The following is a 26,076-nucleotide window of genomic DNA, read 5'->3' as shown; positions in this document are numbered from 1 at the left end:
GGTAGTAACCCTCCTGCACTATAACTAGGGCTGGGCAAAATCGAGTACCTGAGTGATTCGATTCTGAATCACGAAATATGCTTCGAGTAATCGAGTATCACCCATTATGACGCCAGAACAGAATGTAATACGTCAACGTTTAAATATGTACCGTTTATGCCACCCCAAAGAATATAATGCCTGTTTCCATCTCATAAATAATACTTTGGTATTTTTTCGACCATACACCGCTTTCATCCACTTGGTGACAATGTTGTGGGATAATCATGACTTCAAAAATGTGCTACATCCAGTAACCTTCGTAGCTTTGTACTATATGTTTCGTATGCTACGATACCGCCAATCAAGGTTTTTTAACGAAATATATTGGTATAACGCCATTTTAACCGATTGGCGCCGGCTGCAATTTTCGAAAAATTTTACTTCAATTTTCAAAGTCGAAAAACTGTACCTTAATGTGATTGGAACATGTCAAACAAGGTGTCGTTCGATTCAGAACTTCAGCGCGCATCCGATTGCGCCACTCAAATCATTTCGAGCACTGTGTCTGGCCACTTATATCAAGAGCAAGCCGAGAATTCGTTGATGAGAAACGTATTACATTTACTGTACTCTTTATAAACCTTAACATGGATATCTGGTGACATAGGCTTCTTGTGAATCATATCGGCGAGGAAATCATGATCATGGAGATGGCTCAGTCGATCTAATACGCCCTAATATCGCCATTATCCAATAGATACAATACTGACGGTTTGCACAATAAACACGCGCCAGGCCGCAGAGTGAATGAGTCATCGGCGAGTGAGCGAGTGACGCGCGTGTATTTATTAGGTAGCGTAGCCTTCCAGGACATTTACAAAGCTTATAGAGCACGTAAATGGGTCACTTTAGTATTGATAAACGGAGATTGTCAAGACCTAACCATAAGGACAAACCACAAACGCATATCTTACTACTACGTAAGGTTTATGACGTTAGTTGGTAGCACTTCATACAGACATGATACACACGTTTGCGGGGAATACACAGCGTGTAGAATTGGTCTTGTTGCGATATATACATCACTATTAGCTGTTAGTCTGATGTAGATATAATCTTATGGACATGTACTCTCCACAGAAACAATCTAAGAATGTCTACTACCGATAAAATTCAGGATATAACACACTATGTTACAGATATTCGTCCCTGCGTTTGACACTAGTGTGGTAGTCTGCAGGAATTCTCTTCACGATTTTTAGAAGCGGCCTTGGGGTGACATAGGAATAACTAATGTTGTTTATTTTGGCCTCGAAGGTGGAGATTGGCTAGTTCTATTGAAAGAGACAATCCGTAAATGCCTTTCATTACTACAACGAAAGATATATATCGTTATACGACAGCTCTTTGTATATCCAGATGAACACTTTTGCGTAGGTATATGCGCTGAGTAATATTGTATTTATTCCGAATTATACTTGACTATTAGCCATTATTTAGAATCGTATAGGCAGCAACTATTCACAGACACAATCTATGAAGGTATATCACTATTAGAACTCGATACATATCCCGTTTTGTGACCAGTATTCATCCATCTGCTTGAAGCTGGTACGGTAGGCGGCGAGAATTCTCTTCCCGGTTTTCAAATGCAACCTTGAGCGATGCAGACATAACTAGTATAGTTGTTTTAGCAAGAAAATCAGAAGCTGACAAGCACTATTCATAGAAACAAACTACAACAACTGGCTATGAGGAATAAAACCAAATATACGACAGGGTATATGATGGGTATCGGGAACGCGCGTTTCCGCGAAATGATGCGGTCGGCGGATATCTTTGTCACGCGGCCTATCACATAGATTTATAACACCTTATATGTAACTAATATCAGATACGAAGATACGTGTGAACTTGTATGGACACTAGCTTTTCACAGAAAGAAACAACTATGCTCTAAGACGGCTAGAACAAAACATACAGTACGTTATCTGAGAGTGGTCAATGACGCGCGTGTTGCCGAGACAGTGTATTTTGCAACATATTTATCTACGGTATTTGATATCCGATTTCGACGTCTTAGATATAATATATATCAAATAATATGGTATCAATGAACTGGCACAAACAATATCTATCCGCAGACATGAACAGCAGCGACCTAGCACGATTAGAACGGGATATATAGTGGTTCTAATACAGTACGCTTCCCTCTAACGGCAATGGGTAAAAATACCCACGCCGGCGGGAGACGGTTAATAATATTCAATAAGGAGTTGGTAAACCTTACGTAATTCCCTGAACTGAGACCCGATAAGACCTTTGTGAGTCGTATATTTTGTCGTGTGAACGTAGATAACAAAGTATGAAATCGTACGATGTTTTGTGCAGGTACTCTCTCTCGTGGATATGAGAGATATGCGTAGGTAATACCACGTAGAGATATTCATTCAATTGATTCATGATTATTGACTGATTCGGGAGTCCATTGCATTGCCGTACGTGATTCAATAAAGTTACAAGTCGTGGAGACAGAAACAAAATATACTCGTCAGTGTGATCCATCGAATACGTGTGCAATAGACAGGTCGTGGTACGTCAGCCAACAAGGCCGTACGGCGCGGTTACGCCGGTCCGTCAAGAGAAGAAACACGCAGCGAATTGTAAACGCAACCTTCTGGAGACAATTATACAACTACAAACATTCGCTCTGCGTTATAGTTTCAAGGCTTCAACAGTGAAAATTAGTATCGAAACTTAATTCTCGTTGATAAATTAACTTTCAGTGGCGAGAAGCGTATAATTTCAGTACTCGAGAAAATTGTATTTTACTACTCGACTCGAAGCATTAAAATTAATACTCGATTCTGATTCGAGTACTCGAATCATTTTGCCCAGCCCTAACTATAACATGTCCCGCTATGTTGACTATTTCATCAGTTTGCTTTGTTCTAACCAACGCCGAGGCGATACGGCTTGGTAAACGTGTTGTATTCGATATCGTCAAGTAAGCTATCTTAACGTTTGCATTTCTGTACCCCATCCATATCTATTTTGTTCGATGATTGTGCTACAGAATTAGAGATCACGTGGTTTGGCATCGATTTCGACTATGGCGCTTAGCAACAACGCATATGCATCTCGTCTTCTATTTACTTACCCATTCATATGCAATTATATCCGTGCTTGGTTCTCACCATTGTGTACTGTGCATGTGCATTATGCTCTCTTCCTTTGAACATACTTTTGATTTCAATTGGTGGCTATTGCTAATGATGAAATATATATCCTGACATCGCTCGATGAGTTGCTGTGTCTCTCATAATGACCATGGTATGGTATTTGATTTATAGACCGCATTAATCTTCCTTCATTCTGGTGGTATCGCAATATGTTTGTGATTTTGTTATAAAACTAGTAATTGAACGAACGAACGGTATCGATAGGCGCTCAAGTTCCACGCATTACCATAGCCCGTTACTACTAGTGCGGGCTTGCGGGGCGGATCGACAAATTCTCGGGTCCTAATCTGATCCGTTTCGTGATTTCTCCGGTACGAAAAACTCCGATAATAATCATCAACGAGTACATATTCTAGTAAACTACAAAAACAGGAGATCATACGGTACGAGTTTGAGTTATATATTGAATATTGTAACAACAAAATATATGACAATAAAAACTCATTTATGTATTGAACACAGGTTTCTATTGACGGCTGACCAATAATTGGTCAGTGACCATATAATAAAATATGAATCCGACCAAAAATTTAAAAAAAATCGGCCGGATATCCGTTAGCAAGGATACCATATGTACATTGTGCAGCTTTGCCAGATAGGCTAATGGTCACTAGGGCTTTCCAAAATTTGGAAACTCTTTAAAATGCTCCGTTGTAATGTCTCATTCCATATAATATTGATAAAAACAACATGAGCCCGAGAGAAGCTCGCAGGAGAGATTTCGGGCAAAGCGATTGAAGTAGCAGCCCAAGAATGGGCGACATTCACATCTAGCACGGTCAGGTCTGAAGCGATTGTGCAAGTACAATGTACGCCGATGAGATACTTCACTTGTCCGTACTCCTTGTCTGCTGCAAAGTTGGCAACTGGTGACCGTGGATATCGAGACTCTAGCTAAATAACTCTGGTGATGCATCAAGCGATACAACGGTCTGTACAGTGTACGTACGTACAATGTACAATTGTACTTGTGTACATGTTTAATAATTGAATCTACTGAAATTTATTCTGTACGCACGGTGGGGTGGTGGAGCATTTTGCATCAATACGATGTCATGATTCTTGCGGTGTGCGCCTGCGTAGTGCGTATCTACCATCGCATCCATACTAGTACGTACGTGCTATACATACACTGAGGACATTTGATTATGACTACTCAGGACCTGTCATTTGGAATTCAGTATTATAACATAAACGAGAACTGCTGTTTATGCCAACAGATTGATAGATCATTGCCTCTTATCGTCATGACACCCTTGTGCTACTATAGCCTACTTAGCCTGACGATGCTTCCAATTTGATACGTTTTGTAGTATTGCATCTTTACTCTTATATTTAACGCTTTCTACAACCAGACCAGCGACATTGTACTTGTTTGATGCGGATGTGATCAGACTAGTTGACCTCCAATCACTCCTATCGGATGCCGAACACTGTGTTTCCTTCTTTATCATCATTGATGTTGTCTGCAGTGGTGGCCCTACGAACGGGGGGGGGGGCCTGGGCGAGACTTACCGGGGGCCCCCTATAAGTATATATCCGTCACTTCTGGGGGGCTCCGCCCGATCCGCCCCCCAGACCCCCCTTCTGCATCGGTTATTATTATCTGTCTTTCACCGCCGGAAAAGGTTTGCCCAGGTCCTGGATTCGCCCATGTCTGTTTTGCATGTGTGCAAGGATAGACTACATCAAAACTAAGTATTTCTACCGCATGCAGAGACGTGATGATTATCGGGATACGGGACTTAGCTAACAAATGCAGTGATTTGATGATGATTGACACATCTGTACGGAATAATATTCTTGCTTGGTACACGGATTTCCATGTTTATTCGTCATTCTCCTTGAAAAAAGAGCAAAATCCAAATAGGGGGGGGGGCTTCGACCAGGGGGGGCGGGCGACCGCCCACCTCGCTCACCCCAAAAGCCACCACTGGTTGTCTGTTTGTCGTGTGTTTCGGTTCGATGAAAAATAAAGACTCTATCTCTCACTCTCTTCACACCAAGCCATTCCGCGAGTGAGCAATCGAACATATCCGCTTCGCCTTCGACCTCATTGGGAAAATCTTCAGACAGCGAGGGGAGGGATAATTACGCGATGATGTGATGCTGAGTAAAACCCGCCTACGCCGTTGTCTCCACTATGTCGAAACATTATTGCATTTATATTATTACATTATTACATTTATTTATTACATTATTTATTATTACATGTTATATCTTACCATAAAACGTGAATTCATGAACCGAACACTCGTCTTTTACCATATTTTCCATATTTCGATCGACACCAAAGTGAATGAGTGCGACTTTGAGTCTGCACCACACTTTACCTGAAAAACGATTGCTGAGAAGTCGTGTTTTCGGTTGGACTTAAACTTCACATCGTCATTGAATGCCATACTGTATAGTCCACTCAGCGGGAGAGAGGGAAGCATAATTCCAACAAGACTCAAACTCATTACACTGGGCAACAACTTTTAACGAAAAATTTGTTGACTTTGATTTTGCACTTGATTTAGGCTATAATTTCGGTATGCTGATTCCAAAAATGCCGCTGGTGTTCTTCTATCACGTCAAGTGTGCCCAAAATATGCAATTTTTCATGAATTTAGCCATATTACTTTTCCATACCATGCAGAAAACCACGCCTTTATCATAAAATAAGTTATATAGCCAAGGGGTCAATTGAATTATTAGGAAAAAAGTTACTGGTATCGATCTAGGCCAGTGGTTCCCACGAAATGGGCGATTGGGGGGCGGTTGCTCCAGATTGGGCGATAGGGGAGCACTGAGAGCAAATGTGGGCGTTAGAGGTTTAGAGGGCAACTGCTGCGTAGTATTGAAACGATTGATGAATATGACAGCAAAATATGCAGTAAAAACTGCAAAATCAGTTATGTCAAGGCAATTAATAGTTGATCCAGGCGTTAGTCTGTTCAATCGGCTGTACCTGAAAATTCCATTGTTACTTACCAATAGAAAGCCTGCCAATCAATGGAATGATTTTCATTTCTTTTCATTGTATCGCATTTTTGTGGTGTATTGAACTGATAAAATTGCTATTGAACCAATGATGATGATGATGGTGATTCAGCAGTCAACAGAATCACCAGAAAGCGTGGTATATTGTGTGTCGACAGCTACGAAGTATTTGAACATTTATATTGCTGCACAGTTCAATATTCAATAATCGTTGGGTTTTATTTTTCATCTGAACAAGTCACACACAATGGCACAACAAGGCACAATGGGATGTAATGAACAGATAGGAGGATATCGAACGACACGCAGTTGCGATCCTTTTAGACTGACATCCACCTCGGGCTGGAGTGCCCGATGTAACAATTCTTTTCGATGTTGATCTTTTTGAAGCCGCGGCCATTTCTAGTTCTTTCCATTCCTTGTGAGTGCTTTCTTTCGTCGGGTCTTTGTCTGGGCTTTTTTGTCGCCGTAAGAACGGCGACGGCGGGGGGGGGGGGGAAGGAGCCCAGATAAACCTCCGACGGTTGGGTGTGACGGCTTTCAAGAAAACTGCCTTCCGCGATTTTACTCTCTGTCTCAAACGTTCGTGAAATTTTCCCATCGATGCGACCCTGTCCCACAATAGTTCTGCGGACATAGGATATTCATCAAGTTCTATGAGTCGAATTTATCCCTTTTTTGGCAATGATGTATAATCTTGTAATCTGATCAAGGTGAAAAGGGCACTGTCTGCATTCAGTAATAACCTAATAAGCCCGTGATAGATCAGAGATATTTTCTAAGACGAGAACTTTTCCAATTTTCAAGCTTGTCTGGGCTTGATAACGGTCCTGCTCGCTGGTACTTCATTCGTTGTCCAGGGGGAGGGGGGGGGGGCGGAAGCTCAAAAAAGTTTAGGAACCACTGATCTGACAGATGCTCCCACCCATTTTTGGTTAGAGAATGCAGTCATCTGATGATATTTCAAACACATATATATGATGCGCAAACTGCAGGATATGGCAAGGAAAATAAACATTACACTTACTATCGGCTATAGGTCCAATGCCCCATTCAGCTTATCCAGTGTAACTTGAAACTTCTATACAAGCTCAGCTCGATAATTTGGATCGAGATGAAGATCTTAGGGATGGCAGGCCCAATGATGAAGATTTTGAAATCGAAGATGATTCAGAACGTAGTCCGTCAACATAAGTAGTCCATCAAGAGAGATATGGTATTCTTTTTCGCCTGCACCATCGAGATGCTTTGACGACGGAGATGCGATACGGCGTTTATAGTAAGGTCATCTAGTCTGCACCTCCGGTTTTTCTTCTCCATGCTATCTGTGATTGCTGAGCACCTATAGCAGGATACACGCGGATACCAGTTTTCGAGTCTTTGGTCTGCCCCGGCCGGGGATCGAACCCACGACCTACCGATCGAGAAGCCGGACGCACAACCATTCCTACACTATCTCGCTCGGTATCAACACAAGTTAAATGATCTGACATACGCTTTGGGACTTGGAAGGGAAATATTAGGAACCTTTAGCATCCTTGCGAATTGAGAAAAGATTACTTAGCAAGCAAGCTAACATATCTAAATAACTTCCCGGAAAACCTTGGCGTATTGAGCGATGGGCAAGGAGAAAGCATCCTCCAATATCTGAAGATGATTGAGGTATAAGATACCAGAGTAGATTGGATCTAACATTTGTTAGCTGACTATTGCTCGAGTATCAAACGAGACAACCCACAGAATTATGAGTTATTAGCGTAAATTTGGGGGTGGGTGCCTACCCAAAAAACTTGACGTGATAGACAAAAATGGAAGTCATTTTTTAATTCAGCGCCCGAATGTTAGTCGAAACCAATTGTGTAATAAAACTCAACAAAAATTGTGTTTACCAGTGTTATTGGTTGCTCTGCTCTTTGAATGGCAAGTCTCACATAAACTGACTCAGGAGAACTGAATAACATTTGTTGAAATCGGGGCTTTTGTCTTTCGACATGCCAAAAAAATACAGACGCGATTTCCAGCAGTTGACATCAGGGTTGTAATGACTCGAGTCATGACTCTACTCGAGTCAGACTCGAGTCACGATTTTCAGATGACTCGAATCGACTCGAGTCATTTCCTCAAAATACGGAAATGACTCGACTCGACTTGAGTCAATCTGTGTATTGACTCGACTTGGACTCGAGTCATTGCGCATGACTCGAAGCAAGTCATTGACTCGAGATTCAGACGGCCGAGACCGACATTTCATTGTAATTTCGAAGCCAACACACTATTGGGATTTCGTTTGTTGGTACTGGTGCTTGAAAATGCGACCAGAAACTGCTAAAAGTGAGGAAAATTGATATATTATAAATGCGAACCATTCAATATCACCAAACAGAGTTAAAAAAGTGGGTTTAGGAAGACTTTAACTGGAAACTGAGCAGTCAACACAATGACTTGGACTCGGACTCGAGTCATAATACTATGACTCGGACTCGATCCTCTGTTCGCTGACTTGGACTCGGACTTGACTCGGTGGGAATTGAAAATGACTCGACTTGACTGAGTCAAAAATATAAAAGTGAGATTGACTTGTGACTCAGAGCCTTGTGACTTGGTTACAACCCTGGTTGACATATATTGTATGTAGTTATTAGTTAGCACAAGTTATTGTATTTACCGATACCATACGCTTTCTGACAGTAAACAACTCGGACTGGGCACAATGATTGGAGTGCTCAAATTGAGTCGAGTATCAATTGTAATGCCATTCTTCTGGAGCAGAGAGAGAGAGATCTAGATGCGATATAACCTTTCGGTTAAGACTATCGAGTCTGCACTGGCCACCATTTCGCCCTCGATGCGTCTGGCGTCTTCCAATACTAGTCGGCCCTCTAGTCTACCGGATCTCGACCTGACATATCGATCTCGCCTTCCGACACAACCACCTGTTTTGTTTTTGTCGCATGTCCTTATATGTTATCTTAATTCTTTTTCTTCAGTTAAAATTAAGAATTTTTATCAATTCAAAACACCACAAGCCTGCGATACCGTGAACAGATAAGAGGGTGTCGAGACGACTTTGAGTAGTCTTATTCAGACTCACACACGGGCCTTGGCGTGGTAAAGAGGTGGCATGTATACAGTGTACAGTGTACACTGTACAGTACACTGAATGAAGAGTAGAAGAAGATAATACAAAAAGACAAACGACAAAATGAGGTGACATGTGACGGAAGGCGAGAACGTTATGTCTAGTCGTTGTCCGGTAAACTTGACGGCCGAATATTATTGATTCAGTAGAAATTGCTTGTATTTCGTCTTGAATGTGGACACTGGACATGGACATGCTCGATGACTGTCGAATAGCAGGCGAGATACTGTTGCACAAATCAGTTCCGGCTTTTCATTCAGTGTGCAGCGCATGCCTCCTTTTTACATCGCATAGGCACGGTGAGTGTCTGATTTCGGAGACTAGCCTGCTCCAAATCGTTACGACACCTTCCTATTTTTCATTCTATCGCAGTCTTGTGGTGTATTGAAATGATGAAATTGTTCGCAATAAACTGAGTTGAATTCTGTCCCGGAGTGCTGAGCACCTAACGGGAAAGCCGCGGATACCAGTCATACAGGTTCAAGTCTTAGTTACGAACCGGCCAGGGATTGATCCAACGACCTATCGCTCAGGAATACACGCCGACACACACAGTAATATTTTATCAATGAAAAATATAGTTTCAATACTTTATCGCCACCGCTGGACCCCCCAAACCTCGCCGTATCTCAGTATCGAAAAACATGTTACACGCAACTAGGAATATTGATGGAACGACATTTTTGTCAAGTGGTGGCCGACATTCGCAATGAACATGAACACACATCAAAGCGCTACCAGTTAAAAGGTAGTCAGAAACCGAGATGACTGGACCAGGATCTGATAAGATATATCGATCTCGCCTTCCGTCACCCCAATTTTTCGCTTGTCCTTTTATGTTTTCTTCTATTACTCTTCATCCAGTGTGGATGCATCTTCTGTATTTCGCCTAGGTCAGGTGGGTGTCTGATTTCAAAGACTACTCCACGTCGTTTCTACACCTTCCAATCTTTTCATTGAATCGCAATCTTGTGATGGATTGATCACTGATAAAATGGTCCTGAATTATGAAACTATTGTGCAGTGCATGGCGTGTAATTGTTATAATTCTCCTTCTGACCGCAAGAAGAGATGCCTATTAGAACTTTCCGAGTCATTATTACCGTTGTGGCGTAATAAGTAATGCGGAATACCTGACTTAATCCGAACCTCAATATACTCGACTCCGAATCGAATCACTCATAGATATTCAACTTAGCCCAGCCCTTCATATAACAACCCTTCGAACTGCGCTATAATTGGCATTGCGCAATCAATTGAAATATTCTCAACTACAGGTTACTGTCTTGCATTGCATCCTGGCTTAATTAATTAGCATCGATATTGATTTCTGTCAACGTCTAGTACACTCTCGTAACCCCCACATAACCGTATCACGGCCCCGAGGGAACCGCCGGTCTCGGTCACGCAAAACACACAAGTCTATCAACTTGAAGGAATCATATTAGAGACAGTCGAATGTCAGTAATTCGGTGTATAAATACTTTCGACGAGGAACGACAATAATATAAATAACAACTGAAAATGTGCGTCAGGAAGTTGAAGAAATAAGCAATCGTTTGATCATAGAGTCTCGGTTAAAATAATAATATTTACAGTATGGAACGCAAAGTAAACAAGACGACGCTCTCAGAAGCAATATTGCATACAATCAACACAGGGATGCCTAGATTCTAGATATCCCTAAACCAGCAGCATATGTATAACGTGTCAAGGATATAGAAAACTGCATATCCCGATACATACCCGCGTGCATGAAAGACAATCTTAAACAGGCAGGGGAGTGAAAATTAGTAAGACTCTCGTGTGAGGACATGGGATATGATTCAAAAAGCGTGATAGCCTCAATAGGCTGGTAGTCATTGATGGCGGTTGGCGCAATAGTCGAGCGGATATGACGCAAGCGGATCAAGTCATGAAGGCAGCGCCGTGATAGCAATACTCGTTTACTGAGGTTCAATGAGTGCGTCGTTACAGCTACGTTGGTCGACGCTGTAGCTCATTGATTCGAAGAAATAGGGTCTAGGACACGAATTCATACTGCATATCGTCGCTGTTGAATCAAAGTAGCTTATAGCTTGTGAAGTCTATGTCCGCGAAAATTCACAGTGCTGGTTGTTATGTGCCTTCTCATGTCGGGAACTTCCCGGATTCGGATATGATACGCGCCAAATCCGGGTTTCTATAACCCTAGAATACATGGACTCCATTTAACCATGGGTACTTTAACGCCTAACTACGTTATGGGTGAAGGAATCATTTCAGCGCAATTACACACATGAAAAAAGCATCATGGAACATATCGTACCTGGATTTTAACAGGCTATTACCAACTATATCGATTGATTACAATCATAAGAAAAGGCAGGATGAATAAGTGATGGGTTTCGCAATACGGGGTGTGTGATCCTGAGATTTTGAAATAGTCGCTTCATAAAACATGAGATGCGCGTTGAAGAAATGATATCGTGTTTTCACGGTGGCAAGACTGCAAGAGATATTCATTCAAACGCTGCGTCGAGGGGTAGTACTTCAATATAGTAACAAAAGTATAACAGTGTAAAGCGCACAGGTTATGGAAAGTACACGCAAAAACCCATGAAATATGGATCGAGTCAATTTGTTGATTTTACCAATGCCGGGACCTATTTACCTTATGATTGAAATCGTGTAAATCAGCAACTGGACGAATATTATAGCATCGCGCTGCTCAGTATACACGAACTTGAAACTTTTCAACACGGATATACTACGCTTTGGTAATTTCTGGCGAAGAAACAAAAAAATACACGTAATTTTGGTTGAAGAGGCAATTAATCGTGACACGCACGAACAATGATTGCCATCAAAGTCGTTTTCTCTGACGACATCTCAGAGTACGCATTATGATATCACAGCAAGTTCGTGTCCGAATATCGACACTATGTCACCGCACGAATGTTGATATCACAGTGGATTCGACTACGAACTGACATTTTGACTATAGTGACGCAGGGAATCGATGAACCCCAGGGATGCCAAATATAGATATTGGAGATATATATGTCAGCCGAAAACGCGATAGGCTTTAACGTAAGTTGTTAGCATTGCAATCTATAGTCATGTCCCAAAACACGTTGGACAGCAGCTGATCACAAATGTGGGATCATATCAGACGATAATGCAAGAAAAAGTAACATCACAGCATTTCATTCTATATTACGCGGCGCTTTTGCACAAAATACACAGATTTTAATAAATATATACACGCTACCCATCGGCATTTATTCATAGCAGAAAAGCGACGGTATGTTTTCGTCTTTGTCGCGTCATAATCGTCAATGTTGGATATTCTTGTGTCATGATAATGATTGTTTATCGAGGCGTGGTTGTTGAAGTCGCGTTTTGTGATGCAAGTTACACGCAGAGGTGCTCAAAATAGTCATGGTCGGTACACACGTAGAAGAAAAATCTACTCAAATACAAGTAGAAGTAGAAGTATCGAATCCTAATAAGTAAAAAGTAAAAGTAGAAGTATTTTAGGACCAATTTTGCCTGAAACGCTGAAAATGATCAGGAAAAAGTAGCATTCCGTCATTGACCACCTCCGAGTACACGATTCAATACCCGCCGGCTGTCATAGCGACTTTGACCCCCGCGGACCGCCCGGAATGGTTCTGATGCTGCATATAGTCCGAATCCCGCGCTCTGGAATGATGAACATGTCTGGACAGGGACTGGGGCTTCACGATAGGCTGTCGCTGGTCCACCCCGTACGACTTAAGCTCCCGAAACACAGACGTGAAATACTGCGCGTCCCTGTTGATACGCAGCATTTTACCAGAAGACTTGTTCATGATTTTGCAGCAACGGCCCCAAAACGCGTTCCGACTGCTTTCAACCAAAAACGGCCGCAACGGGTAGGATATCTCGTTACCCATGTACGAATAACTCAAGTATAAGCAAGTCAGCACTGTAGTCTGCACTTCGTACGCAGACATTAAGTTTTCACTCAAAGCGTCCCGGCATAGCATAAACACGAACACCACGCTTGAAGGCATGATGAAGCTAATATCTTGCCAGCCTTGGGCAAGTAAAGACCTGTCCACTCCACGCAGCCAGGATATTACGTCGCTAGCTTCTAAAGGCGACGCGTACTTGCATTTTGAGCACACGTACTCGCCCAGGCATCTTAGCAATTCAGAAGTGGACGCTTGGATTACGAATTTTTTCGCAGGCGGCGGGTTGATTTTTGGTGCGGGATCGCGGTGCTTGACGGCTTCATGGTAGCTAGGAATTCTACGTTCGTTGACTTTTTCCACGTTGTTATTATTCAGCCCTGTGTAAGATTGCGTAGCGGAAAACGCTTCGATTTGTTTACTATCGTCTGTGGATAGTCTCTGGAATGATTCGTTGATCTCTGGAGCTGGCTGGAGGCGGTGGGGTACCACTGGGGCTGTACACGAGGCCGGGCCCTTTGTGTTGATTACGAAGCATGAAGGCGGTTTTTCGGCGGGGCCGCAGTCGTGTTTGTAGCACCCGGATGGTTCGCCGTTCGAGAGTTTTTCGCTGTCAGCGTCGGATGGGTTGATCTGGAAATGAAGTAGGGTCGTTACAGGGAGTATGAACAGAAGCGGTCATAGTATACAGCCTTGCAGCTCCAGTAGAAGCAGCGATTTCAATGATATTTCAAACTTATTTCAAGTGTTTCAAGTAAAGTTACAAAATGCAAGTTGTTTCAAAAAGTAGCTTACGTCGATGGGTGGCATTTTTTTGCGGTTGAGATGACACAAATCGTTTCGCAACTGATATGCGTTTGCAAAATGATTTTTACAATTGATATCGAGTAATATATCCGAAGGGCCATCACTCGGACACTATTCAACACGCATTGTCAACACAATCATATTCAATTGAATTATTCATTCACATTGAAATAGGGGTGGGCTTATCGTCAGCAGCTGGACGGGAATTGGAAACAACATTGTATATCAACAATCGCATCATCAATTACAAATATTCTTTCCAATTCTCTACTAGTTGCAGACGATTAGCTAACACCTGACCTTACTGTCACCCAAAAATCTTCGGGCTCATTTCAATACGAATATATTGTTCAATTGTATATTGAAGCTCTGTACACTCAAGAAGCTCTACAAACACATGCCACAAACAATGCTATCACAGCATAGCATCTCAACAGGATAGAGAGAAGCTATTTCGCATCTAATCAACTGAGTAACACAGAGGTCAGCGAGGGTAAGCCGACGGCAGGAAGACACAATCCGCGTTACCACTGTGACGTACGGCGCGGAATGACTGCGCGTAGGAATGACCGCTGTCCACGAAATCACACCATTACGCGTTTCGAAATGCATATCATACGTATGCTATTACGGCGGTCGGATGTCGCGACCGTTGCGTTCGATAACTTATCATCTTGCGCAAAATAAGAATGTGGTGACTGAGTGACTAAGTCGTCGCGTGTTGAATGCCGTATCGGGGAAATCTACCGCTAAACTCCCATGACTTGACAGTGATTTTCACAGGGTTATCAAATTTCATATTTGGTTCAACCGCAGGAATGTCGTAATAAGGCATGACATTGATTGTCTTGCGATCAGAAGATGGTTATAGTAGTATGCGTTAATACATAAGTACAAGTCGAAGAAGTGATTTGCAAGACATTTCAAACTACTTCAAGTACAGAAGTACAGTGATACATATAGGCTATTTCTCATGAACATCGCGACTACTATACACCCATAATATCGCAGTCTTGTGGTGTTTTGATGATATTATTATTAAACTTATACTTCGATGTGGACTGCAATCGAGGTTGCATAACTATAAGAAATTCGTTCGCTGTCATAGCAGTATTCCGAACAAACTTCTGATGAACAAATATACAATATTGTTATTTAATGAAGATACTCTTGGAGATACTGGACTTCAGCACACAATTAAATAATATATTCATATTGAATATTGTACATGGTAGCGAATTTGATTGTATACAGTGTTCCATTGCAGTTCGGTCAGCATTCTGTTACACTTCAGCATACACTGCAATAACAAGCTCGCAGCGTCCTCGCATGGCATTGAAAACGGCCGAAATCAGCACTTTCGCGACAAGAACCAAAGTACGCCAGTATCTCACGCCATCACGGCCACCGCGCGAGAAATGCTAACCAGCAAGAATCGATCGTTCGATAACGCAGACGTTTATCCATAGTTGGTAACTGGTCAGTACTGCTGCTTTACCGGGACTGTCGACTAGATTTTTCTCCTAATACACTACATACTCCAGTAGCTATAATTTGACACTGCTACTACTAATTAACAGTTTTCAGTCCGATAATACTCTTATTACTTACGGTACTTCAAAATTGCTAGTTCGAACTGTACTGTGGTGTAAATTCACGACGGTATTTTTACTTATATTTGAGTTAAAATTTAGACCATTTTCCCCAAAAGGATATGATGTAAGGTTTAGTCATCTTCGAGCTCCCATGGGCCTGCAGTGTTTTATGCGAATATAGGCCTAATACTTACCTGGAAATCGCTATATACTGGTACGTATACTTCTACACTAGCAACAACGATGGCGAATTCGACGTATCTATGCGTTCACGACTGTACGATACATATGAGTGTTACTGGCGTATGCGTGAATCCGTGTCAATCCTCGCGGTTTAACTGACAAGTGAATGTCTCACCACGAATAGGATGCTTTATATTTTTGTTCTTGCGGCATACACACCGACTCATGATAAACATACACACGATCTGCGCATATGCATACCACGAGTTCATGATGTGAATATGCCGCTGGACAAGGAAGGTAGAGAAATAGCCTTGCAAGGCTTTACAAGTCTTTTGCACCCCAATGGCACCCACCCCTGTCGAATTTCAGACTACCAAACTGCTAATAGGAGTGCCCTGGCTTGGCAATGCGCGCGGCAGAGTTCGTTACGCAACATGAGAGCCTTCGGTAGTGGCGTAGCATTGTGCTAATCACGCACGTCCTGTGCATGCAATCAACATACTGCCGAGATCCTGATCGATCAATCATACCTTCATCCTCGATCCGCGCCTTCTCGACTCGAACAAGCGCTTCCAAGCCGTCGGGTGTAACATGAAATTTCGCTTTTTCCTCGGGTGCTGCGTTACGTGGAGGAATGGAAGCTGAGAACAAGGGACTACCGTTATTGTTACGAACTTTATACCTAACATAAACATCGTGTTTACTGCACATATCGCTAACACATCAATCTCTGCACTGGGTGTTTCATGTGGAATCCACAATACAGAACAGAAGAAGATGTCGATATAGTCAGCGTTAACAGTCAAGCAGGAGTAACGCAGTAAATCTCTATACTCAATGACACAGGTAAAAGTAACTATTTTCAAGACATGTCAAAAATAATGCGAGTAAAATTTCGAAATTACAAGACGTATCTTTCAAACTAATGCAAAATGACACTACCAAATTGGAATTTTGGAAAATATATTCAATTACCACGATACAGGGACTATTTTTCATAAGTTCGTCACAATTGCACCCATAAATACTCTCGCGCGCGGCGCATTCCGCCGCTTTCCGCTTTTATCGATCCGTCTGCGAGCAACGGAACTGCGTGTCGCGGTACGCGACGGATTTTATGCGTCGCACAAGCCCCGCCAATCTCGTAAATAATTCAGGTCATTCATAGGCGTAAGTGTATTGAATGTAACGCACGAATGGAACGGCCGAGTACAAAGGTGATACGTATGGATCGGTACCACACACCACAGTCGGACAGCTAGAATTATAGCTACACAGTTTTGTGCCAAATTACATCACAATTAGAATACCAAATTGTCAAAATCCAGGAGTAGAATTATATTCCTACTTGGAAAGAAATTAAATAAAAATAAAGCTCGGTTCATAGCAAATCAAGGTTCGATCTCATAAGCACGAGAATGGCAAATGTATATAAACCACGCTCGACTCGTTTCGCACTATACAGTTCTCATGGAGCACTTGTAGGAAAACCGAAAATCAGACTAGAATTAATATTAGATTACCCGCATTTCGCTCTAGTCTAATTTATAACAATTGTCTAGTTGTCCAGGCCTGTCTCATATGCACTCAATAGAAGTCAGTTGCCACAGCGTCGTGGATTCAAAAGCATATGCTCGATTGCTGTTATGAATGTGGTTCGCAATGTACTGTACTGAATGTGCTGACTGCAGTCGCGTACAATGTACAGTACATAGTTTTGCGTATGCACAAAAAACAGTATAAGAATCGCTACTGTTGGACGCCAGCATTGCATATTCATTAGCTTTATTATACAGCAATAGCGATGCATCAAACAGTAGCATTCAGCTGCATGCGTCTGATATGCTGTATAGGCGTAAATCGCTAGTGTGCATCGTAAGCCGTATTCCTCGACAACAATACAGGGCGCATGTTTTGTGCGTATAAAACAGTGTTAGTCCCGTCAGACTTAAAGCATGACACAACGCTGTGCGGAATTATTATGCGCGGCCGGAAACATCCACGCACATCTACGGCAGCAAAGCGAGCGGCCCGCGTCAGAGAGCCTCATCAGCCGTGAAGTGAAGAGTCAACTTCCTATTTCGTGATAGCGCGCCTGAGTTCGTGCCCGCGCGTGGTTTTTAAGCGTACGCCTACCCAGTTGCTTGACGGTACACAGGATGGAAGCATATTATTCTCCACCAAAACGAAAACGTCATTCATATCCGATTAGCGCTAGTTAATAACGGTTTTGTCAACCAAACGGCAAAATATTACGCGCGTGTTGAAATCGGAGAACTGTTTAGTGTTTACACATATGACCTGAACCGAAATGGAAATACGCGCGCGTTTCCATGTTGTTAAAGACTGCGCCTTCCTTGCACTATAATAATCAAACGAGTGTGGTAAAATAGCAGTAGAGTATCTCAACTGCTAATAATATACAATAATGACGTGTTCTTTTCTTTGGAGCTATGGCGGTGTTTCTATAATACTGGCTGAGGAACATACATACCGTTTGTATATTTTGATAATTACCCGTCCGGACTTCACGTGCTGTGAGCAGGAAAGATCCTACACAAATTTGAACGGACTATGGATAAAACCGTGTCCGGAGAGGTTTAACCGCTAGCCAATGGAGTGGACAGTACATAAATTGAGCCGTACATTTGTGCAAGGTAAATACAGTAGTACCGATCCCGATACAAATTCCAGTTCTTCTTCAGTACAGCATAAAATCGTTTAAGTAATGGGCAATATGCCCTACGACGAATGGCAAACAGGCTGCAATTGCCAAGGATTAGGGTAATTATCATTACCATCACACACATGAACAGAATCTCGGTAGAAAACTAGAAATGTTCATATTTTGCTTCTGTGAGATCAAGGGAACAATCGCTGTTGACTTACGATTATCCAAGTGCCTGGAACGGCTGGTACAGTAATTTACGAAAATCCATATTAATCACAGGTATATGCGAGATCAATATACTTATTATAGGCCCGCAAGAGTGCGGTATCTGCGATTTCATACCGATTACGTTTGCAGAACAATATAGGTACACGCCGGACACTTTGTTTCGTGGCAATGAAGGTCTTTGTTTGATTTGACCGTAAGGGAAATTCCCGAATAAAGCGACAGCGTCGAAATCAAAACATTACCAATATTTGACAGGCTGATTTTTAGCCTTGCGATTTTAGATGCTGGCGATTCGGTATCGCAACCAGGTGAAACCCCGAAAACAAACCACCAAAACGATTCTTGCAACGCGGAGAGGTAAGGAAAATTTGACAAAAAATGAGCTAAGAACTGCGGTCACCGACAAGTTTTGATGACAAAGACAGTATTTTTAACACTGTAGCATAATTATCTTGTCCTGCCTTCAGATATGCATCATTTGATATTCTAGTAATCAGTGAAAATACGGTCTTTGTTGATTACAGCGCATATGGTAGTACTTGTGACGACACAGCCCATAGGGAGGCGAACAATAACACAAGTCTTTTGTCGCGATTTCGATTGAAACCGTTTACAACTCGTGTCGCATCAACTAGACTTCGTAAATATATCTCGCGCGTGATGAGCAGTCAACACAAACACTTTGCCGTGACGGTACAGCGAGTCATTCGAAAACTGAGTCAATAGCGATTTCGTCCCGCTGGAATTGAGGATATTGCAATTGAACACATCACATCCTTTAGCCACTGAAGTGATGCTCGGGTAACACTAACTTTCTGTTTACAACACTACTACTGAGTTTCCAATTCTCTACTAGTTGTTGACGAATACCGCTGACGACTCTGTCAACGAAAATATTCCGGTTTATTTCAATATGAATACACTATTCAATACTACTGTGTTTGATAATTTGCATCGCTGATTCGAAGTACACTGTTGTTTTCGCTTAATACACCCTCAATTTATCACATCATATAATTAATCCCCCGAAAGACCCTACCATATTTGAAGTCGGGTTGGAAGGACGATGCGACAGTATTGATTGGGGAACGAAACGTAAAACGTATCAATCGAGTTGAATGATCGAACGAATGATTCATTGCAAACTTTTGGAAAATATTTTCACGCTTTCTATGGATTGTTGGTCAATACGAGATCGCAGGGATAAACATGCATACTTTAAAAGCTTATTAGAGGCACAAAACTTCAATAAACAATTGAATAACATATCCATTCATATTATATATATGATGATGATATTCTCTGATGATGATATTCTCTGCTAGTTGCTAACGATTACCCCTGACGAGTGTCTGCCGAAAAAGTTCGGGTATATATCAATACGAATATATTATTCAATCGTATAAACATAATTGCTTCGCAACGGACGTATGATATCTATTTCATGGCTCACGCTCTGCGCTAATGGCACAAACAGATTGGAGTCTTTTCACTATATTAATGGGACACTAGAGAAATCATTACACCCGAGCAATTGATAATTTCATCGAATTCAATAACAGGCAGTAAACGCTCATTATCGCGAATCCAGTGCTTTAGATAATTATACTTTCCTTTGTTAATAATACAAAATAAATGAACGAAATAAAACACTAATCGAATGCATCCAGTGGAATATCTGAGCTGATCTGAAACAGCCACGGTATTGCGGTGTAATAGTTCCTTTTACCACATTAAGCTAGCTGGACTGATGTATGCATTTATATTTCTTAAATCACGAAACGCACATTTACCTGTTTATTAGCCACGTTTTCCGTATCGTCCAAGCCCATTTGTATATCCTTCGCAGCGATTTGAGTTCAAATTATAATAGTTATCAAGACTAGCTGAAATCTCACAAAATGGTGGATGAAGCATTCGACCTCCACTCTTATAGAGTAACCGCTGCGAATCTTGGGACAAAGTCAGCGTCTTGCAATATAGTAGCATCACCGACGTCATCATTATTTTGGTTACAAAGACAGCGGAGACTTGCGCGAGATATCGCGAAACACAGTGGCATCAAACCGCGTACAAGTTACCTCAAAGCGTAACAAAGCCAACAGGCCACAGCAATATACTCGCTTTGTTAATGAATCGATGTCGAAATGTAACGAGATTAATATTTTACGTTATGCCAGACCGACATGCGCATATTAATTTCCCAATGGACCTTATGACAAGTTACAGAAACGAGTTGTAACACGACCCAATGTATACGCGGATCCAATAAATATTTTTGCGAGATCTGCCATAGGGGCCCTTGATGAAATCACACGACGATTTAAGTGTCATTCCCATCATCTTAAAACTGTGTTTAAAGGTAGTTTCAATGTTCTGAATAACATACATCGTCGTAGACTTGTAGACATCGGTCTGTAGAGGATGTGGGTAGTCATAACAAACAAGTAACTTGATATTATCGAATAAATTATTCACAATAATACTTCCGATTCAATCTCAATTTCAGCACACGAGAATTTATCCCAGAATTGATTTTTCTGACACAAGTACACCGTACCTACCGATTTACAGATATGACAACGAAGTTATCAAGATCTGTAGGACGTAACATGAAATATGCGAGCATCACATATATATTGAAAACCACACTGGTATAACCCCTTGGCCTTGAATTAATATACACGGCAAATTGAACGCGAAAGAATTTTATCCAAGAATTGATTTTTATGACGTAAGTACGCCATAACTACCGATTTTATAACAAGGACAGCGAAGTTATCAAGTAGCAGGCATTAAAGATGTTAACACCATGGCATAAGGAAACTAGTCAGGCATAATCCTTAGGACGGAGTGCATTAGAATTAATAGTATAGCTACAGTTTTCCCCGAAGGAGACTAGAATTAGAATTTTAGCTACACAGCTTTATTAATATTAGATTACAATTAGCGTTGTGGCTACACAGTTCTTTCAAATTAGATTAGAATCAGAAATACTTAATTCGCAAAACTTTGTATAGAGTTCAGTTGATATCAAATCAGAGTTCAGTGTCATAAGCACGCGAATGGCAAATACTTGATTCGCACTATAGAGTTCCCCTGTAGCATTTTCAGGAAAACCAGAAATTCGATTAAAATTAGAATTAGAGCATAAAAAAACATTTCATAAACTAGATTAGAATTTGATTGCCGGCATTTCTCCCTAATTTGTATGATAAGAGAACTAGAATTTTCTACTACTTCAAGTAAGGCTCTGGGCTTGGATTAACACATCACAATTCACAGACGCCTGTGCTGTCGCATGTAGCGCAATGCAAGTGCATCAATACTCGCGATATATCAGGGCCCGGTTTCATAACGAGCCCACTCTTACTCACCATCGGCTGTCAATAAATCTATAGTTTCAATTTCAATCGATCTCACGAAGCGCTTTCGAAATCCTGTACCCCTGCGTGTGACGTTACGCAAAATTTATGCTCGCGTCTGGACAGCCGGTCGGGTTATAAATATGAGAAAAGTCAGGAATATAACACATTTTTCAGACACCACTCAGCATAAATTATCATGCTCATGTTAGAGTGTGCGTATTTTTACTTGAATGAAAACACAGTTCGAGATTCCGCTAAGCGAATTAGTCTCCCGACCGTGAATTGAACAACTAAAAAAATTTCAGCTTTTCAAATTAGATTAGAATTACAATTAAGCTACACATTTTTGTTCAATTTAGACTAGAATTAGAACAATAGGTGCACAGTTTTTTTCGTACTGATTAAAATTAAAATTATACCTACGCAGTTTTATTAGAATTAGAATTAGTGAATTCGTAAAAACTTCAGATTTCAACCAAGTTCAGTTCATATCGAATACGAGTTCATGCTGATAATCACGTGAGTGACAAATGCCTGTTCAACAAGCTTAACACGTTTCGCACTATACAGTTCTCCGGTAGCCTTTTCAGGAAAGCCAGAAATTTTATGATATTTACAATTAAAACATGGAAACATTCAGCAAATTAGATTAGAATTAGAATTAGAGGAAAGAAACACTTCAAAATTAGGTTCGATTAAGAATAATCTAGTTGTCCAAGTATGCCTCCGGCGAAACCATGATACCTTCGAAATTCATACCGATAGTATTTGACCAGAAGAGGAAATTCCCCGACCTCTCATAGTACGATTCGACAGAATCCCGGAATTTGGACTTGATGCAAACACGCCAAATTTCGTTTCACCATCCTATTTAGCCCTTTCGCGCATACAAACGAAACAATACATCCTAATCACTTGTAAGAACCAGCTGTCTTTGTTTGCGTTAACTAAACACAGGCAACAATTGCAGCTATACGCTCACAAATCCCTGCAGAACACCCGCACAAAGACAGACATCAGCTACATAACGTGCGAATGCCGCTATAGGCGTCTGTTGTGAATTCGGAAATTGAGCGCTCAAATCGCCACCGCCCAATCCGCACAGAAAATCGATCGCAGAAACCCGTCGAGCATACACAACGTCTCGGACATCTGCCGTGGGATTCAGGTGCTTTTCCCATGGCTGCAAAACCTTATCGGAAACACAATATACTCGACGGTACACTGACTATTCTCTCGAGGGTGACTGTTTGATGTGCCGGAAAAAGGTTTTCGATTTGGTACGGTTGTTAGACGGAGTTGCAATACAACTGTGCTAGGCAGTTTCCAACGGCCGATGTCAGGTACACCAAGTTCGTTAACGGTGACTGAGATTTGATAGCGGTTCGCTAAAGCCAGCTGTCGCTAGTGTGTTGTTCGATGCGTACCACCTAATCTGCAGTATTAGTCAAGCTACCGGTAAATCGTGTTTACAATGGCCAAATGACCGTGGACCTTATTTTGTTCATTAAATTTCTAAACATTTTTCAGGATGCTGTGTACAGTGAACATGTGTATTTTTGTTAGTAAATCTAAAGTTTTGGACGTAACGTCTTCTGTAGTAAGATGCTCCCGATCCCTTGCTTAATGCTTATATCAATACAGTACAGTGTACACCATAATGCGCCTGATTACGGTTTTGTTATTTAAGTTATTGATTTGTACCGATTGGCAAATAAAGATTCTCTCTTTCTTTAGGACCGTTCAGAAAACCTCCAAATTAGATTGAATTCCCAAATACGCTGCGCCGCACACATTATTTTGCTCAATTGTAACCAGTAGAAGCCAAGTTATTACAATTAATAATTTCAATGATTTTATAACATAATAGTTATTACGGTGGCAAGTTTCCGTCAGTTCGCCGTCACCATTGGAGACCCACACTAAATTACAATCACGCTTCAAGAAAGGCAAACTAACGCACCGGTTCGACCAGTAGATCCTCCACTAATATCCCAATGTCATTTGAAGCATCGTATATTCCCGACAAATATACGAGTCTATGCTAGCTGCATATCGATCGATTAATGGAGTATTCCGGTGACCGATATCTTATCAAGGCCACAAGCTTCCAGGGTCGATACAAAATTCGCCCCTCTATTCACAGCATCAATCACCAATCATTACAAATTTAATCGAAAAGTCCAACGTGCTTCAAATTGGGATTCGGGCGGGCGTGCACGTAATGTGATGTTGGTATCAAGTCATCTCACGGATTCTACATCATACATACGAAACACACAGTTACGCGAGATGATTCAAACCAGCCTGGTACATATCTCAACAGGAAGCCGTGACGATTGACACAGTATATTATAAATCAACTGGCCTACTGCCGCTACATAAAAGGAGATGAATCCAGCGTGTGTAGATGCAATGCAATGCTCTTCATGACAATCCGTTTTCCATTACAAATACGCACAAAGTAGTCCACGGTTTCATGTCTTTACAAAGCAAGTAAATTGATACTGTGAAACGATATATTTAGTGATCGAATTCATTCGGTTCTCGCCGGTTATGTAGAACCGCCTCAGACCACTGTGACTGTGAGTATACATATATCTGTGTATTACTTGAAATCACCATTCCTCAAATGAGAGATGCTCACAGTGATAGCAAGACAAATTTCCTCTTGATTATGATTAGCTTAATGGCAGAAACATGAAGAGACATGTCTATTCAGAGGCCACAGCGAATGCCGTCTTTTTACGAGTACCATAAACGTACCAGATCATGATACACGAGTTACTTCCTGTTAAGCAATTCATCTATTTATTGTTGAGTAATGCCACCGGCTTGGCTGATTTTCAGTACATATCCTCCTCGTACCACACACTCGGTGCTGCACAACAGGAAATTAATCACTATCTTCAAGACTTATATCATAATTACTACTAGGCGATTCTACGCGCTGAAGGCCTTGACAGGATGTATTCGTAATGCTAAGTCATAATAGGATGTAATATGTGTATGAGATAACATGCACTATTCAGGTTATAAAGAAAACTGATAAATCCACAAAACGAGCTCCAAGCACTGATTTAGAGATAGGACCGCTTCGTGAATAAATTGCGAAGTCTGTCGACAGTTCAACGCACCACCTTCAAAGTCAAAAGTTCTAACCTCTTTCTCGAGACTCGCCAGCTTGTGATGGTCAGACCTCTCGTATGCACCCGCTGAATTCCCCATTCTCTTGGATTACAGTGGTATGGGCTGTATTGGTAATATATTCCTGTTCTCTTCTGTAGGCATCCGTAGCAATACAATGAAATTGCTTAGCTATCGATGAGCTAATTCTCACGCGCTGTATACGTATCGAAGAAAGGGATTACTGATGTTATAAAAAATTCATATCACAATTGACGAGACGTACTTGCAAGCGTCTGTGATAGGCTAAGTCAAACGTGGCGATCTATCTCACCACACAAATGTGCGGTATAGTACCACAAATCCATGGCCTCTTTACCGCGAGATCGTATTTGACACCATGGAGTCGCGCACACAATCAAGCTACGAAACAGCTGTGCTATTGGCAAGCCCTACGCGAACCTGAGGGCGACCGCGAATGCGAAGCGTTCGATTGCGCTTAGCGCGGTAGAGTGAGTGATAAAAAATGAGGACACGTCAAGCCGAGCGGGATAATAAAGAGAGAAGAGCGAGCGAGTTTACAGTTTCCGTCCCAGAAAGAGGAGCTTTAGCCTCTGAGCTAAACCTGCCACAACATACATTGTTTATATCATTTACCGAGTTAATTCACGTAACATTTGCACAACTATTTCACACAAACAGTTCTACTAACTGAAGTCCTGCTTCCTAAGATGATTGCAATACGGTTTCGATTTGCAAGATATGTCATATGGAAAAGCATTTTTTAATTATTCTGCTCATTGCTCATA

At 41.5% G+C, this 26,076-nt stretch overlaps 1 protein-coding gene across 3 annotated transcripts; it reads right to left on the bottom strand.

Annotated features, from left to right (window-relative positions):
* Positions 1-10,773: 10,773 nt before the first annotated feature.
* Positions 10,774-25,749, bottom strand: LOC145451684 (uncharacterized). Of its 3 annotated transcripts, none has more exons than XM_080329894.1 (4): positions 25,554-25,749; positions 25,304-25,494; positions 16,405-16,515; positions 10,774-13,919 (listed from the first exon to the last, which is right to left on the bottom strand). In XM_080329894.1, exons 2-4 carry the CDS (start codon positions 25,367-25,369, stop codon positions 12,948-12,950), a joined length of 1,149 nt encoding a protein of 382 aa, XP_080186020.1. In that variant the 5' UTR covers positions 25,370-25,494; positions 25,554-25,749; the 3' UTR covers positions 10,774-12,947. The 3 variants fall into 3 exon arrangements, with proteins under 3 accessions (XP_080186020.1, XP_080186021.1, XP_080186022.1); XM_080329895.1 differs by having other exon boundaries at positions 25,304-25,484; XM_080329896.1 differs by lacking the exons at positions 25,304-25,494; positions 25,554-25,749 and adding an exon at positions 20,567-21,541.
* Positions 25,750-26,076: the final 327 nt, after the last annotated feature.

The sequence above is a fragment of the Botryllus schlosseri genome, chromosome 12 (assembly GCF_051294905.1).
Source record: "Botryllus schlosseri isolate E-star chromosome 12, Bs_hap1, whole genome shotgun sequence".
Taxonomy (NCBI): domain Eukaryota; kingdom Metazoa; phylum Chordata; class Ascidiacea; order Stolidobranchia; family Styelidae; genus Botryllus; species Botryllus schlosseri.
Note: the sequence above shows the minus strand (reverse complement) of the source record. Positions and strands in the feature narration are given on the sequence as shown.

Bases quoted from the DNA above. Each gene is read 5' to 3' on its own strand.
- LOC145451684 (XM_080329894.1), bottom strand. From the start codon at position 25,369: ATGGGGAATTCAGCGGGTGCATACGAGAGGTCTGACCATCACAAGCTG. The intron at 16,516-25,303 runs GTTAGAACTTTT...CCTTGTTCTCAG, and splicing joins TGGCGAGTCTCGAGAAAGAG to CTTCCATTCCTCCACGTAAC. The intron at 13,920-16,404 runs GTATGATTGATC...CTTCATTTCCAG, and splicing joins GGCGCGGATCGAGGATGAAG to ATCAACCCATCCGACGCTGA.